Source organism: Carassius carassius, chromosome 2, assembly GCF_963082965.1.
Source record: "Carassius carassius chromosome 2, fCarCar2.1, whole genome shotgun sequence".
NCBI classification, from domain to species: Eukaryota; Metazoa; Chordata; class Actinopteri; order Cypriniformes; family Cyprinidae; genus Carassius; species Carassius carassius.
The window spans coordinates 32534211-32552611 of NC_081756.1; the positions used below are offsets into that span (position 1 = coordinate 32534211).

Sequence of the window (18401 nt, forward strand, 5' to 3'; positions counted from 1 at the left end):
ATCTGGCCCACAAGTTCCCTCTTGAATTATTTGTTAGGTTATATAAGGACTTAAATTGGAGTAAATAAATGAAAAAATAAAACAAATTATGAGAGATATTACTGAATTCACAGCAAATGCTACAAACTTAAGGCATTTTTGTCACATAGAAATTCACTTGACAGTAAATTTAAAAACAGTGCATATTATGGGATAGGTCTCCCTCAGCTGGACCACCGCAACCCTCTTGCCGGTGCCCCCAATGGCCAGTAGCCTACATACCTGTCTATAACCCTAACAGACCATATATAACAGCTCTTTATTGTTTTTAAAAATGCAGATAATACAAAAACATTTTACATTTTCCTTTGAATAGATAAATACATTCCTTGTAGTAAAATTAATTATTGATTTACCATTTTTGATTAAACGTAAGATCAAGCGCTAGCATTTTGTGCACAATCTCACATCTCAATTACCTACATTTCTGAGAAGAAAAAAAATTCAATATCTTTCTTTATTTTAGGGGAAATGTAAGTTTATCAATTAGCTTGCGAAAAAACAACTTTGATTAGAAAGCTAAACATAGCAGACTCAAATTCTTTTAAATCAAATTCTTAAAACGTTATTTAAAAGTTTAAATGAAAGAGGCAGCAGTTGTTACAGATTAAAACAACACAAATTACAGTCTACATTAAAACTGAGTACAAATACTGCTGTTACAATCCATGATCTGATCACACACCTTTTTTGTATAAGTGTACGAAAGGCAAATCTAAATTTATTTTCATTAAAGAAAATGTACTGCAATTTTACTGAGCATCAATGTGGTTTACAGTGTGTGTGTGTGTTGTGTCCCCAACAATGAAATTAACAAAACATCATTAAATGGACACAATAACCTTTATTATTGTTCATTTTACTTTACTCACACAATAAATAGCTCATACAGAATCTTAACAAGATGAAAAAAATGAAATCACAGATCCACAAGATTTCCTGTGAGATGAGTTAAGGTTACGGTTCGATGCCCTGATATTATGTTCAGGATCCATGTTGACCTAGTAAAACAGCCAAATGAAGTGAAGCCAAGATCTGAGTCCAAAGAGGAGCAGTGGGGCAGACTAACAGAAACAGGACCAGTAAACTTATCTTCTGTCTCAACATAAGTATGATCTACTTAGTGACCTGATGAATGGCATGTGCAAGGTATCCCACATTTCCAGATGTCACACCGGCAACGCTGATGCGGCCATCTTTAGTCATATAAACAGAAAACTCCTTTGTCAGACGCTCCACCTGAAACACAATGTCATCTCCTACTGTTAGAGCTAATACCAATTTACATCATTTAATTATAAATATGCATAAATATTACATTTTTTGAGTTTGAAAATGGTTGTACCTGCTCAGGTTTGAGTCCAGTGAAGCAGAACATGCCGATTTGGTCGATCACGTGTTGCCAGTTGTGAGTAGAGCCCTCCTTCTTCAGATTATTTACCAGCATTTCTCGCATTTTAATGATACGGTCGGCCATACCCTTCACCTCCTCCAGCCTACAGAAATACATTCATGTCAAAAAAGGCATGAACTTTTATGAAAGCAAGTTCTTACTGAATATGCATGCAAGTCTCACCATGTAGCACGCAGCTCTGGTGTGCTGAGGATCGTGGAGGCGATGCGTGCTCCATTCATGGGTGGGTTGGAGTAAATGGGGCGAATAAGGATCTTCAGCTGAGACTCCACCCTCTTTGCCTCCTCAGCATCAGCACACACCACTGTGAACCCTCCAACACGCTCACCTACAACATACACAGTCGTATGATTATGATTGTGTATGATAAAACTATTAGATAGTTAAAGAACCTGCCAAAGACTACCATTCAGAAGTTAGGGGTAGTAGGTTTTTTTTCTTCCACTTTTCTTGATCAAAAACATCAGTTTCTTGCTGATCTTTAGAACTTTCCAATAATCAAAGAAGACTTTTCCATAACAGAAATACATCATATTTTTATAAATTAAATGATACTTTGATACATAAACTGCAAAATGTTAAATTGCAATAATATTTTATAATATTACTGATTTCTTTCAAAACATAAAACTTCCTACTGACCCCAAACTTCTGAAGGGTGGTGTATGGAAGGTATGTGTTGCTTTTAGTTCATAGGCTAAAGAACAGATGATTTTCTGACCTCTGGCATGCGTTTAAGGAACACGCTGTGCTAAAACGTATCGACTGGTTAAGTGTTTCAAAGAGTTAAACTCTGTTTCTTTGAAATTAAATTACACTGATGTTATATTAATAATTCAGTGTGCAGTATATGGATATTTTTTCTAAATTCATTTTTAACTGAAAAAAACAAACAAACAACAACCTACATTTCCTAAAGTATTTTTAAAATTAAAAGGAATAAAGAAAAAATATTCACTTTTAAATAAAGAGGACAACAGGATACTTCATAGATCAGATGACCAGATATAAGATACATATGAGCCATTTCAAAATGTGAAATTGTATCAGTTTACACAAATACATGAATATACAATCTGTGCTGGATATTGGTAGAAAGGAATAAAATGAAATGGTTTACAGTGTGAGGGCAGTCCTCTGACACACAATACACTCACCATAGAGACCCATGTTCTTCGCAAAGGACTGAGACAGGAGGACATTGTGGCCCTGCTCAATGAAGTATCTCACAGCCCAGGCATCACGATCAATGTCTCCACTAGCGAAGCCCTGGTAGGCCATGTCGAAGAAAACTAGAAGTTTCCTCTTCTGCAAGAGAGAATAGATAACATGATAGTCAAGCAACATCAGCCCAGCATTCTGGTGTATCTTCTCATTCAAGAAAGTCAACTGAACATACATTTTTGCTTTAAAAATAATGCATGTGAAATGAAGAAGGTGGCATGAAGGATACAAACACAATCACAACAACAGACTCGCGCACCTTGATGACAGCCGAGAGCTCCTTCCACTGCTCTGGTCGCGGGTCGACACCAGTGGGGTTGTGAGCACAAGCATGGAGCACGATTACACTGTGCTCTGGAATTGTCTGTAGGTAAAGAAAAGAAGATAAACATTCAGTGCATCTTAGACAGACTCACAGTTCAGTGTCACATGATCCTTCAGAAGTCATTCTAATATGCTGATTCAGTGCTCAAGAAACATTTCTTATGATTATCAATGTTGAAAACAGATATGCTGGTTAATATTTTTGTGGAAACTGTAATTATTCAATGAATTACAAAGAAATTCAAAAGAACAGCATTTATTACATTCATATATTTATTACTTTATAATTAAAGTTTACTGTGTGATGCTGGCTTACCGAGATGTCGTCGAGTGCTCCTGTAAAGTCAAAGCCGCAGGTAGCAGGATCATAGTAACGGTACGCTTTCAGCTGCATACCAGCATCACGGAAAATAGGGGTGTGATTCCCCCAGGATGGCTTTGGCAAGTATACATCCCTTGCCACTGTGTGGAACCGTGACTAAAGGAGAAAAAATTGAGGAAGAAGTATTCTATGATACTACTGGATGAGGCAAAGAAAACGTCCTTCTACAAGGTGGAGATGGTAAACAGCTGCACAACTTTTTAACAGAATGAATGAAATACACACCAGGAAGTTGGCTCCAATCCTCAGAGAACCAGTGCCTGAGATAGTCTGGACAGTGATGCTCTAAGAGATAAAAAAAGCGTTATGCTTAATAAACTTTAATATAAAAAAAAAATCAAATGTGTAAAAGTTCATACAAAAAAGAAAGACCCAATGGGTACTACAGAGACATACTCACCCTCTTGCTTTTAAGAACCTCACTGTCCGGCCCCAGTGCGAGCTCGGCGCAAGCCTTATTAAAGTCACCCAGACCCCCAATGGGCAGATACTCTTTATCCAGCATCTTGGAGGAAATCAGAGCTTCGGCCTAAACAAAAACATGCCTTGTTAAAAAAATAACAACTCACTACATTTATATTGAATAAAACATTTTCAAAAAATATTTACGATGATTTGGTGGATACTGCTTAAGCAGAGACAGCATCTCAAATCACTCAAGTCAGTGTGACTTTGCAGAAATAGAGAAAAGCAAAAGCACATGTTAACACCACCCCCTGAATTTGGCCAATACCATTGGAGCACATTAACCCTAACGCAAAAACATCTGTACCTTTGAAAACTATTGGTCAATCTCTGACATGCCCCCTAAGACCTTAATAATCCATCTTACACAGAGCACCACTGTGAGAGTATTATATACCTCCCGAATCATACCAGTTTGAAAAGCAGTCAGCAGAGGTTGAGATGTGTGGTGGCACACAAAAGGTAGCCCTATATACCTTGCGGACGCAGCTGAGAACAAATGGCTTGCCACTGTCGTCTCTGTATGCCCCCACACCCAGGTTCATCTTTTTAGAGTTTGTGTCTCGTTTGTAGGCCTCTGTCACCCCCAGAATGGGATCAGGGGGTCCCATCTGCACCTCAGTCCACCATGAGCTAAAAAGTAAAAAGAAGCAGACCATAAACTGAGAAAAGAAAACAATCAGGTATGGTAAATATTTGGGAAGTCGTGGCCTAATGGTTAGAGAGTCGGACTCCCAATCGAAAGGTTGTGAGTTCGAGTCCCGGGCTGGCAGGAATTGTGGTTGGGGGGAGTGCTCTCTCCACCCTCAATACCACGACTTAGGTGCCCTTGAGCAAGGCACTGAACCCCCAACTGCTCCCCGGGCGCCGCAGCATAAATGGCTGCCCACTGCTCCGGGTGTGTGTTCACAGTGTGTGTGTGTGTGTTCACTGCTCTGTGTGTGTGCACTTCGGATGGGTTAAATGCAGAGAACAAATTCTGAGTATGGGTCACCATACTTGGCTGAATGTCACGTCACTTTCACTTTCACTTAAATCAGGTAACGATCCATAAACTTGACGCCAAATTAATTATAGTTCTTTACTGGTTTTCTTTCTTTTCCTTTATTCCTTTAAATCCTTTATTTAATTACCTTAAATTAAAGAGCCCATTGCTATCCATCCAACTAACCACAAAAAAAAAAAAACACCTGGTGGTTTGTTTCTCTCCAATGTTCAAGACATGGTAAAGGCCTTGCAATAAAACATGCACATTAATGGGTACATTTCAAAGCACAAGTAAGTTTGGGCACACTTACACTCCAGACAAACAAACACAAACTACTGATGCCTGATTCATGATACTATCAGTATGCTCTTCTATTATCGTTGTATGTTCAGCAAAGTAATCATTTGAGGTCATGCAGAGTCCTGTGGCATCAAAGGTCAGCTCTGGAATCAAGTTGCAATGCTGCATATCTTGTGTGTCACTCACAGCTGATAGTGTTTTTAACACAACACTTTGACTTAGTAGCTGACAATACTTAGGAGCTTTTGTTTGTTGCATACATTAAAGACTCTAGAAGACAACTGAAAACACAAGCTGCACAAAAGCTCAGTTTATATGAGCAAGTAGCAGTGTCTCCCGAGACATTTAATCTTAGTGAAGTTAGTGAACTTAAGTGAACTTAAAACGGAAGTTGGCCTTGTGACTGTATATCCCTTTTGCTAACTATCAAATACGTATATATGAGGCGTTTTGGTGTGTCATTGGTGGCTGTATTACTTCAGAAATACTTCGTAATATACTAAACAACGATTGCTGATCTTCTACTGATCTTCATCATCAGCTATGCTTTGCCCTCCAAACGTGGTGTAAAAGGACATGCTACCATGATTTACTGACGGAAGAACCCGGAAGCAGCAGGGCCAATCAGAAAGCGCAACCTGCTTGTTTCACACAATGATCGCACAGGAAACCTGTTCGTACGGTCTCCTAGTGAGACCAAAAAGGACGCAATAGCCTTCGACTGCTAGTCATTTATTCAGTTCACGAGATATTAGGTATTAACATGTATCCGTTATTATAGAGTAAAGTACAGCTTTTAGCAACAATGAATGCAGAATTTGAAAAGCAACGCCGAGTTTCTTGGTTCATGCATGATGAAGGTCAGGGATGCTGAATGATTTGTTTAGTAATCACGGTAGACATGCACTGCACATTAAATCTATCTGATCCGTTATCTACCAGAAATGGGATTGAAGAGGATAATAAAGACAGCCTGTAACACAGATACCTCGCGAAATCAAACCCACATTATCACGAGCTAAAGGTGTTTTTCTCAATACTACATGAACTCCATGTGAACGGATGTATGTATGCGCGTGCGCGATCACGAAAATCTGATGGCGTGATTGTGTATTTTATGTTTTGCATGTATTAAACTTCGATTTAAAGTAATGCATTCTCTTAAAATGGACACAGCTACTAAATATGGATTATTTTAAGTTCCCTTACCTGGCTCGAATGGGTAGAGTTGCTAAAAACGGTCTCAAACTCCCAACAGAGGGTATGAACTTGTACGTTTTGAGGAGAGCCATCGCTGCTGCTGCTGCTGTCGAGTGACACGGGCACGCGGCCGGCAGCGAGCAAGAGTGCGTGTTCACGAAGAAAAATGCGAGTGACAACTCCATCTAGAGGAACGTGATGATGAGCACAGAATGCTCTACACTAAAATACTGTTGGGTTCACTGTAGGGTATTTATTTTACCCATATGATACCAATAAATAATTATTAGCACTATGGCGATTTGAAACGATAAGAAAAAAATGGAAGGGTCCAAAAATAGTTACTGATGTATTTCACACACAGTAGTCAACATCAGCTATTATAAGTGCAGACTGTAGATTTCATGTGTGCATTTTTACATGGCTTGTGAAAATAGTTACATGACAAGATATGTTTCAACTTTATGATAAATTTCTTGTTTGAATGGTTGTATGGCTCATCATGTTCCTCAAATCACTGTAAGTCACCGATGGACACGCGATGTAAATGTCAAATTTCAGTTTGGCTCCTCTGAAAGATGATGTCAATGTGTTAAAGCTCCGTCGAAAAACACTGCATATTTAGATCGTTTCATATTGTTTGTCTATGAATGATAATCTTATAATTGCATGTATTTAGATATAGGCCTATTACAACTTGTACAGGAGGATGCATCAATCATATCAATTTATACATACACACATGCAGTCTTGTTCACTATCCTTGCAGGGGCTCCTCATAGACATAATGGTTTTCATACCTTGCCCCGATCCCGTCACTAAATCTATACACCTCACACAATATATAGTAATTTTATTGTTTAGTACCAAATCTGTTTTAATAAATAGCGACGATATATGACATGTAAATTATAGATATATTGAGTACAACACGGGATGTGGCATCTTTACCCATTTTCTGATTTTCTCGTAAAAAATAAATAAATAAATATACAGACACACACCTTATACGTGTTCTCCACGGACCCTTGGGTTCAGCTGGTGTGTTCACGTGATTTAAATGTGGGCGTTCTGAAGACTCGGGAGGTACATGACGTGAACCCAACGCTGACGGCGGACAGGTAATTGGACGCATGACGTCACACGATTAGCGGCGCCGCAAAAGGTTGTCGGGTTCAGGTGATGTTCAGGTTGAATTCCGCCCGCTGATTGTCTTAGACGATGGAAGCCTTTCAGGTGGCACACGTCCGTACGAGGGGCTGAACATGAAGGCTACCAGCGGTCACGACTGTCTGAGACTCCGCGTACTGTCGTGTTTGTTTGTCCTGCACATATCTGCGCGCGTGGCCGGGAACATGGCCTCTCCGACACATTTTGGCGTCGCCAGTAGAGAAGTTCGCCGAAATCGACACCCAAAACAGAGGAACTCATATTTTAGACCTTTCCTAGAAAGCCAAACTGAAGATGAAGCTATGCGACTCATGTTAAACCTGTACAGGATAGCGGTGGATGCAGATGGACGACCAAAGCAGCACAAGTTATTTGGATCCAACACTGTAAGGCTGCTTCAAGCGTCCAGCGCTGAAAAACACTTTCTCCCGAACTTAAGTGGTAAACACTGTCTTATCTCATACACATCCTTCACAAGTACATCTAGAGCACATCATGCCTTATGTTATAGAAGAGATACTCAATGTCTGCACGCATTAAAAAAAGTTGTATTGTTCCACGAAGAACCTTTAACATCTATAGAACATTTTCATTCCACAAATAGTTATTTATAGTCGAAATATCAGTTTCACTGTCAGAATAATAAATACATTTAAGAACTGTTCGCTGAAAGGTTCTTTGGGGAGTTCAGATTGTCACTTTTATGGCATTGCTGCCTGAAACACTCTTTTGCAACCGTTATTTTAAGATGTTTTGTGCAGTGGTAGCCCTTTATTGAAATGAACGAAAATAACTATTGTCTAATGATTTCTTTTCTTTGTCTCTCTTCTATCTGTAACCCCTACTGGACTAGACCTTCAGTATACCTACACAGTCAAATATGAACTGGAGAACCTCTCGTTGGACAAATTGGTGAGGGCCTCTTTTATGCACCTGAGGTCTCCGGTGTCATCGCATCTTCCTTTTATCTGTGAGGCAAGAGTCACATCACTTCAAGATCTTCCTGCAGGTGACCGTGTCATCATGGGTCCTCGAAGCCTGTGGACCGAATCTGATGTCACAAGCCACGTGTCCGAGTCGAAAGATGGCCATGTGTCCCTCTTTGCTCATTATCGATGCATAAAACAAGAACTACATGCCAGGTCTATTACACATCGAAAACATCTACCACCTCAACACCACCTTCGAGCTCCAGTCTTGCTGCTCTTCTTGGAGGAGAACAAGCAGCCTGTGGAATGGGGGAAGCACTTCACGCCCCTTTCTCGCCCCAGAACCCGTCGGTCCAAGGAAGCTGGGAGCATCGTCTCTGACATCCCCAACTACAAGCAAGGGCAGAACAGCGTGACCAAAAACCAGTGCAAGCTGCACTCCTACCGTGTGACCTTCAAAGATTTGGGATGGGACCACTGGATCATTGCGCCCCACAAGTACAATCCTCATTACTGTATGGGTGATTGTCCTCGTATCCTGCATTACGGCTACAATTCACCCAACCACGCGATCATGCAGACATTAATCAGCGAGCTTGGTGAGGCAGATATCCCGTTGCCCTCTTGTGTTCCTTATAAATACAAACCTGTCAGTGTGCTGATGATGGAGAGGAACGGAAACATCGTTTATAAAGAATACGAAGACATGATTGCAGACTCCTGCACCTGCAGATGACTTTGGGCTCAGGGTCAGACAAAGACAAGAACTGAAAGGTCCTAAAGGACATTGTGAATTTGTACAAGCACAATATGAGAGATGAGATGAAAGTAATGGCTGTATTGGGGATGATTTGCCTGTTGCCATTTCTTGTGCAGTGCTAATAGCATTCGCACAGCAAGGTTTATGTAAGACTTGAACTGTTGAGAGTGATCAATTCAGTCTCATCTCTCAGAGTACCTGAATTTTTGGGAATGTAGGCATGAATAAGTGGATTCTGATTGTTAAATGAATGAGCTACTATCATGTTTTTTTTCTTCTATTTACTCCATGTATGTTATTTGGTTCTGTCTTGTGTGTGTGTGTGTTAATGTGACATCTTTCATAATGTATTTATGGAGAGGAATGGAGTAGGAACATTTTGGCACTTTATTAAGGACATTGTACTGAAAAATCTGTCGAAAGAAAATAGGAAAATGGAGAAAAAAAAATAATGAAGCATGAAAGAGCCCTGGCTTTTGACTTTGACTAGGCTTTAGTGTTGTTGCTGTTTCTCTTGTGTTTGTTGCATTTGTATTTTCTTTCTGAATGCACAGATTTTGCCAATATTTGACGAAGGGCACAACATTCGAATGGAAGTGGAGAAAAGGAGCAGATGCCAATTTTGCACTACCTCAAAGAAGACATCCAGTAAGAGATCGAAAATACACTTTCAGAGATGTATTTCTTAGAGGAGGAATGAAAATGTATGCAACTAAAGGAATGTTTTAATCCCATGATGAAAGATGATGAAATAAAGCAGGTATTTTGTATTTAAAAAAAGAAAGCAAACTTACACATGCTTTTGTGTGGTCATTCGTTTCTCTTTCGTCTGCTTATGGGTAGATTTGATCAGTAGAAGGCGCTCTTTCCAAGCTGTGCTTCAGCTCTAGTATACATCAGGTCTGAACTGGCTTCTTTGATGTTATAGAGCTGGTGTAAATGTGGGTGAAAGTTCATTTAGAAACCTATGCAAGTGTTCAGCCTCTAGTCTATGCAATATCAGGACAAGATGTTGACATACTGGAAGAATGTTTTGAACATCCTTTTGTCAGTATTCATAAAGTTATAATGCCTATAATATTGTGTACCAGAAAACTATATATTTAAAAGAATTAGGAATATAGGCAAACATTTAGTCTATGTAAGTTTTGACATGGAAGATGCTAATTGCTGTGGACCCTGTAGTACCTTTCAAAAGTTTGGGGCCTGTAAGGATTTCTGAAGTCTATGCTCACCGAGGCTGCATTTATTTGATCAAAAATATGTTTTTATAATGTAATTTATTTATATGATAGCGAAGTTGAAATTTGAGCTAGTCTTCAATGTCACGTGCTCCTTCAGAAAGCATTCTAATATTCTGGTCTGTTACTCAAGAAACGTTGGAAACACGTGCTGCTCATTATTTTGTGGAAAATTTTCTTTCTTTGCTCTTTCTTTTTCTTTTTTTTTAACCCAAATACTGAGCTAAACTTTCGAATGGTTGTGGATGAAAATTCTACCAAATAGGTTGAAGATAAAGAAAAATTATATGTGATATAGTGAATTGTTAACCCAGTTAACAAGTATGTTTTATCTAATCTTTACATACTAATAATAAAATATCTAAAATATCAATATCTGTTCACTGTAGCATCCACATTAGATTACACTAGTGTTCCATTTCCAGTCTATATTAAGAAGTATATAATATATATATACTTGTTAGTATTGATTGGAAATGGTCTTTGCAATTTAATGGGAAAAGAATGTGACTTGTCAGTTATTTAGAGCTTTTGACGACTTAGAATATTGTTGTAGTCTATATGCAGTATATATATATATATTAATTCATGATGTTCACCATTCATGGTGTCTCTAAACATCCCACAATTCAGTAAGGATTCAGTTAAAAAGTTCTTTCCAAAGGTGGCTGATCAGATAAAGAAGTAGCATAGTGATAGCCAAACACCTTGAAGACATGACAGAAATCTAGAAAGGTTGTGGACTGAGCTAAACAAGTTTTATATATATACAGTATATATATGTGTGTGTGTGTGTGTGTATTTATATATATATATATATATATATATATATATATACAGTACAGACCAAAAGTTTGGACACACCTTCTCATTCAAATAGTTTTCTTTTTTTCTTTGTAGAGTCACACTGAAGGCATCAAGGGCTATTTGACCAAGAAGGAGAGTGATGGGGTGCTGCGCCAGATGACCTGGCCTCCACAGTCACTGGACCTGAACCCAATCGAGATGGTTTAGGGGTGAGCTGGACCGCAGACAGAAGGCAAAAGGGCCAACAAGTGCTAAGCATCTCTCGAGGAACTCCTTCAAGACTGTTGGAAGACCATTTCAGGTGACTACCTCTTGAAGCTCATCAAGAGAATGCCAAGAGTGTGCAAAGCAGTAATCGAAGCAAAAGGTGGCTACTTTAAAGAACCTACAATATGACATATTTTCAGTTGTTTCACACTTTTTTGTTATGTATATAACTCCATATATAATTCCACATGTGTTAATTCATAGTTTTGATGCCTTCAGTGTGAATCTACAATTTTCATAGTCATGAAAATAAAGAAAACTCTTTGAATGAGAAGGTGTGTCCAAACTTTTGGTCTGTACAGTGTATATATATATATGTATGTGTGTATGTATTCATAAGTATTTATATGTATTTATAAGTATTTATATATATTTATATGTATGTATATATATATATTTATATGAATGTATGTATATATATATATATATATATATATATATATATATATATATATATACTTTTAGAAGCATTTATTTACCTTTCTGCTCTATAAACCTATATTCATATTAAAACTTTTTCATAAAACAGAATACCACATTTTTGTAAATAGCCTTCCATAAATGACAGACCAATATGACATAAACAAAAAACATTCATATCATAATTTTATTAATTTATCTTAACAAGTGCGAAATGATCGTAGACGTGGATAAATGTGTTGTACGAAGCAGTCATCTCCTCTTTGGCACAAATAGAACCTCATAAGTCTAATCTGTATACCTTTTAATATTCTGCATTATGTTGAGACTAATTTAAGATTTATCTACTCCTAAAACACAAAAACAAACTGTATTGGACATCAGTTGTGGTTGATCGGAGGATCCTCTCCATAGTAAAGAAAAACCCTTTCACAACATCCAGCCAAGTGAAGAACTCTCTCCAGGAGGTAAGCGTGTCATTAATCAAGAGAAGATTGAGGTGCAAACCGTTCATAAGCCTCAAGAATAAAAAGGTCATTTTAGACTGCCAAAAAACAAATAAAAAAGCCGGACCACTTGTGGAAAAGCTTTCTTTTTATGTTTATGATGTGATTGATCAACAATTAAATCTATTTTTGACAAACTTTTCTGTCGAACAAGCCACAATTAAAGCCTCTTTCCTATACAGGATACACAGATGTTCTGCAAAGTGCGGGTGGACTATATTCTACAAACTGGATGCAATATAACTGGATGAATCTGCCGAGGCCCTTTTCTCCTCTTTGGCAACTGATCCTTTTATCATTTCCCGGTGGGATGGTGTACTTTGTCTGCAATCTTTTGACTATTTTCCAAAACTGACAAACATACCAAACTGGGACAGCAATTGCTGTCCTTGACCCTGGAGTACTGAAGGAACACCCTGATGATATGTCATCATTTGATTTATATCATATTGGGACCCAGGCATAGACGTTTGTCCTCTGTGGACATTATAGTTAAATTTCTCTGAGACCCTACATGCCACAGTTCTGGATGTCCTGTACAGACCACATTCAGGGCTTTTTAGGGATGTCAAATGTTTAAAGTTTTGATCATAAACACACCTTCTCCTTGTCTTTAAAAATTACGGATATTGACAGAATGATCAAATGTAGGACTCATAGGGAGATATGATAATATTTAGTAACTATCTTTTAAATCTGACTAAGTTTCAGATTGTCATAAACAAATCGGAATATGACTTTTTGTTATGAAACAGGGCATCATTTTCATGCATGTCTTTTGTTGAGGACAGCAGCCCAAACATCAACAACGCATTAATTAGATGCAATATATACATTGTACAGTATATGGGAATACCAATTTATTATATTTTTATGCACATATTGCATAAAGTAAAACAGTATATCAAATCATGTCATCTTTCACAACATAGTTGAGAATCATCTTTGTACAGAGAAACCTAAAAACTGATGACTTTATTTTTGCCTATACATGCCTTTTCACTACTATTTATTTATTTTTGAATAGCTTAGCCCTGGTGTCCTCTACAACCATAAAATATGAATAGAATATCAAATTTTTTTCCAAAATCTCCATTTGTTTCTTACGCTCCAACAGACATAAAAAACTTTTTTTTTATGGTTCTCAGGAGGATATAGAGAGATTGTTAGTATAATGGATATATACACTAATTCTTCCCCTGTATTTTTGTATTTTTTGTTTGTGATACTAAGTGACCCTGAGAGGAGTCATGTCTGTGCAGATAGAGTTTGAAACAGAATTCCTGGTAGAATTGCTCAGAAAAGCTTCCTGATCATTATAAACACCTGATTGGTGGTTCTGTTCACCTCATTTAATACTGATTACACAACCCTGCTTATTTTTTGTCAAGCTAGATTAAAAAGTGCATTTCAAATACTGCAACGTATACATTTTCAGTGGCCTAAATCACACACCGTGTCTCGAGTTATGTCCTAACCAGTGTTTCTGAGTTTGTGAATGAAATGAGTCAATCAGAGCTCTTAAATAACTGTTCAAAGCTTGGGTCTGGAAAGACTTTTTCATGTTTTTATTTTATTTTATTTTGAAAACCTCAGAAAAACATAAAAGTAATTCAAAACAGCTTTTGCCATTTTAGTAAATTCACATTCATAGCAAACATGTGAGAGTGGAGGAACTAAATCTAAATCTAGTTCCTCTAATGGGCTTCCTCTTATGGTTCTACATAGCACAATTTGACGGTAGTGCTATATAGCACCTTTAAAGATACGCAATATATAGCACTTAAAGTGGTTCCCCCATGATAACAAGCCAATTAACAACTTTTTTGTTCGGATTGTATGCTGCTGTGGTGCTCTAAACATTTATATAGAAAAGAAAAGCCAGTCCTCAAACTGTGAAGTAGTCAGGTGACCAATATGATAAACTTGATCTCAATAAACAATTGACCAATACAGATTTAGATCCAACATTGATCTGAATGAATCATGTTTGCCTCTCACTCTTGCAAAACCTTATAAACCGAGCCTTGAGCTCTATCACAACATTATGACCAATAAAGTGAGTATGCTAGAAATGTTTAAAAAAAGGCCACTAGCTTATGAAATAGTACTGGGTATTATTTACATGAACTGACAATCCTAAGAGGATAAGCAGCATCATATCCAGTAAACACCATGAGTCAGTGTGGAACCTTTGTGTTGAGCTGGATCAGTGTTTGACTCATGTCTGACCCGCTGCCAGGTTTGCTGCAACTAAGTCACAGCTTTTTTTATTAGTCACCTTTTGGGTTTTTTTTTGTCTAATGGTTTTTCTTCATTAAACACAGCACAGCAGATCCCGTAATCAGCCTTTGTTCTTTTTCAAGGGCCTTGTGCTTAAATGATAAAATGTGACCCTGGACCACAAAACCAGTCTTAAGTGTACATTTTTCTTAAGTGAGTTGACTTGTTTAATTTATACATCATCTGAAAGCTGAATAAACAATCTTTCCATTGATGTATGGTTTGCTAGGATAGTAAAATATTTGGCAGAGATACAACTATTTGAAAATCTGGAATATGAGGGTTCAAAAAATCTAAATACTGAGAAAATCACCTTTTAAGTTGTTCAAATGAAGTTCTTAGCAATGCATATTATTAATAAAAAATAAGTTTTGATATATTTACAGTAGGAAATTTACAAAATATCTTCATGGAACATAATCTTTACTTAATATCCTAATGATTTTTGGCATAAAAGAAAAATTTATAATTTTCAGCCATACAAAATTAAGACAAGGTTTTGTGCTCCAGGGTCACAAATGTCAAAGGAACTTTGAGGAAACGGAAAGGTAAATGTTGATTTAGAATCTGATTTATATCATCACATCTACACCTTTAAACCAGTTTTTATATAATTAAATACCAATGAATAGCTGTTTAAAATGTACAGTTCAATAAACTGTGGTAAAACATCACCGATCTCTAAAAAGTGACGAGCACATTGTTATTTTCCCTCATTCCTCTCGTTCTTTCTTATCCTTTGCTTCTCTCAACTCTGGCTGCATTCTCTCCCAGAGCCCCAGAGGACAGCTTATCCAAGTCACAAACATTAAGCAAACATGTGGCACATCTGGTAAAGAAAAAGCAGAGAGACAGAGGCAGAGAAACAGAGAGAGAGAGAGAGAGAGAGAGAGAGAGAGAGAAAGGGATGAGGTAGAGTCTCGGTTCTGCTGACAGGAGGGTATATAAGACAGTACATCGTCTCTGTCGTCAGTGTCGCTGTGGGCTCACTGTTCCAGCAACTGAACTATTTCTCATTCAGCATGCAGGATCACAATCACAAACGGGCTCTTCTCGCCTGGTGCCTGGTGTTTTTGGTGCTTGTCCAGCAGGTAATTATGATGATTGCAATTTTTTATTTTTATAAATGATATTGTTGATTTGTTGATTTGACGTTTAATATTTATGTTAGTGTGTTCACTTGTTCCTTCAGTGAAATCTTTTACTTAAAATTTTACTTAAAAATACTTAAGATGACCTAAAATATTAGCTTAATATATTTAACATAATATATTTTAATAATATAAATTATCCAGTTAAAATAATACATTATATATGTTTTTATATTATCGTTTAAAGGTGGAACCATTTTAAAGGAGCGTTTTAAATACTGTTTTGTTTAGGTGTATTCACACTTACTGTTAAGAAATTAAAATCACATATTATAAACCTAATAGTCAAAGTCATAAAACATAACTACTTTTACCGTGGTCTGCCTGAATATTTAAATTCTGATTGGCTGGCAGGTATGCATTAAAACCGTTTAATGCACTACATAAACCAATCAGAATATTATTAAACTGATATTACTTATATGAGAGTAGAGCTGACTGATGCATTGTGTGTTTCAGGTGACCTGCAATCCTGTGCCAAAGTCAGACACACCTTCAACTTCTGTGCAGAAAGTTCAAAGGTCACTAAAGAGAACAGCTCGAATGACCCCATTATGGAGGATGGGCACTAAACCTCATGGCGCCTACTGCCAGAACGACTATGAGTGCTCCACAGGAATATGCAGGTGAATGCATTGGTTAAATCAAGTTTTTTGTCCTTCTGACACATCTTTTAAACAAGAAATATAAGAACTGATTCTCAATTTTACTTGTGTTCCGCAGGAAAGGCCACTGTTCCTACAGCCAACCGATTAATTCCTAAAATGAAGACTCCTTCCTTCTCTGATCTGACGTTTTTACACCATCGTGCATGATGAAAGCTTGATTCAGTGAGCAGCAGGAGGCAACCGAATGTGCAATGCAGTTAATCATCAGTTAGACATATAGTAAGCAATAAATGAGGCAATAGGTGAAGTTCTGAAGATTGTGCTTATCATAAGGTACATGTGGACTATTTTGAGAGTGCAAAGAAAATCAACAGAAACCTCATAATCTACCTGCAACAGTGATATTGCTATATAAAAGAAGCATTATTAGTGGGATTTGCATGACATTTATGATAGACGTATGTGTCTTGGGCCAGTCTATGGATGTCAATAGAGCAGTATAGAGAGAGCTTTTGGCACTAACAGCTGATCTCAGGACTAAGCTTAGTCCAAAGCGGGAAACTGGTGTTACTTGAAAGCTATATATGCAAGTGTAGGCAAATGTGTCTATTAGTGCCTTAGCTCAACCCAAATGTCATTGAACCAAAGCTAGTCTGGAGAAAAAGGGACAGAGAAAGTGCAAGGGTTGCTATTATTGACTATGCCTAGCCTATATACTATTAACCATTTGCCTCCATTCTTTGCCTTTGTCTGTGTGCTCACGTTTGTTTTTATTTTATTTAAGACTCATTTACCTGTCACTATTTATGTTGAAACAAGTGTCTCCACCTCATCTCATAAATCAGGATTTACAAGCATCATTTCAATATGGGATTACTTATTTATTGTATTTCTCTTTTCATTTTGTATGACTCAACAGTTGATTTACAGCTCTTTTTTTAAGAATTATACGGATGTTTTACAAAGTGTACTTACATTTACAATCATAATAGCAAGAAAATAACCAATTACCCCAAATAAACATATTAATTAAAATATATTAAAACAAATGATCAGGGGGATGAATCATTCAAATGAATTAACAAGGGATTTTAAGTATTTTATACATTCAGTTTGCTTTTTTCTTGTATCTTCTTGTATCAGTTCAGGTTTAAATTTCAGTTTCACTGTGAATTAAGTCTCGTCAGCACAAATTCTTTAAAAAGATTTTTTTTAAACATTTAGTTTACATTATTGAATAACAGAATTAAAACATAACAACAATTAAGAATAAGAACAATCAGTAGTTCAAAACAGAAAAACATAACCTTAGCAGAAAAAGACAAAAGAGAAAACTCAAAGGAAATAATAGGGCATTACACAAATTAATACAAATTACACATTAAATACAGTAAATGTTTGTAGGCTGTGCAAACTGTACGTTTTGAGAGCTTTTTTGTTAAGTGAGAGTGAAATTGTAAGTAAATAATGTTCTATCTCTTGAAAGAATCCTACAAAATAGGTTTACAGTTTGAAAACTTACATTTATTAAAAATAACAGTTCACTGAAAAACCTTCTAAGATATTGCTTGATATAAAATAACTAACATCTTTCCAAAGCTGAACAGTATAGTTGCACGAACAAAACAAATGAAAAAGTGTTTCAGTATCCTTCTGACAAAAGGAGCATTTAATGTCAAAATCTTATCCAATTTTATTCTTAAGAAAGTGTTTGACAGGGTTAATATTATGGAGTAATTTAAAAGTTATTTATTGTATTTTGTTATTGAGGAAAAAATAATTGTTGCATGGACCATATATTTTTCCAATTTAAATGATCAAAAAGTTTGTTATAATATGAGACTGTAGGAGGGGCAGAGACAATGTTCTCAAGGAATAAAGTTCTTATTTTATCATTTCTTCCTTTTCCCCAGTGAAACATAT

The 18401-nt window shown here is 36.9% G+C and overlaps 3 protein-coding genes across 4 annotated transcripts; 2 read left to right on the forward strand and 1 right to left on the reverse strand.

Moving 5' to 3' along the window:
• Positions 1–863: 863 nt before the first annotated feature.
• On the reverse strand, positions 864–6500 carry LOC132108789 (aspartate aminotransferase, mitochondrial-like). Its single transcript, XM_059515267.1, has 10 exons — positions 6346–6500; positions 4325–4481; positions 3784–3912; positions 3609–3668; positions 3318–3479; positions 2937–3041; positions 2611–2761; positions 1616–1781; positions 1385–1535; positions 864–1278 (listed from the first exon to the last, which is right to left on the reverse strand). Exons 1-10 carry the CDS (start codon positions 6426–6428, stop codon positions 1156–1158), a joined length of 1287 nt encoding a protein of 428 aa, XP_059371250.1. The 5' UTR covers positions 6429–6500; the 3' UTR covers positions 864–1155.
• Positions 6501–7431: 931 nt separating this feature from the next.
• Positions 7432–9988, forward strand: LOC132108805 (bone morphogenetic protein 15-like). 2 transcript variants are annotated; one of them, XM_059515270.1, is made up of 3 exons: positions 7433–7764; positions 7795–7947; positions 8360–9988. In XM_059515270.1, exons 1-3 carry the CDS (start codon positions 7602–7604, stop codon positions 9169–9171), a joined length of 1128 nt encoding a protein of 375 aa, XP_059371253.1. In that variant the 5' UTR covers positions 7433–7601; the 3' UTR covers positions 9172–9988. The 2 variants fall into 2 exon arrangements, with proteins under 2 accessions (XP_059371251.1, XP_059371253.1); XM_059515268.1 differs by having other exon boundaries at positions 7432–7947.
• Positions 9989–15655: 5667 nt separating this feature from the next.
• LOC132108831 (liver-expressed antimicrobial peptide 2-like) lies at positions 15656–16943 on the forward strand. The gene is made up of 3 exons (XM_059515271.1): positions 15656–15810; positions 16330–16496; positions 16594–16943. Exons 1-3 carry the CDS (start codon positions 15742–15744, stop codon positions 16631–16633), a joined length of 276 nt encoding a protein of 91 aa, XP_059371254.1. The 5' UTR covers positions 15656–15741; the 3' UTR covers positions 16634–16943.
• The last annotated feature ends 1458 nt before the right edge of the window (positions 16944–18401 follow it).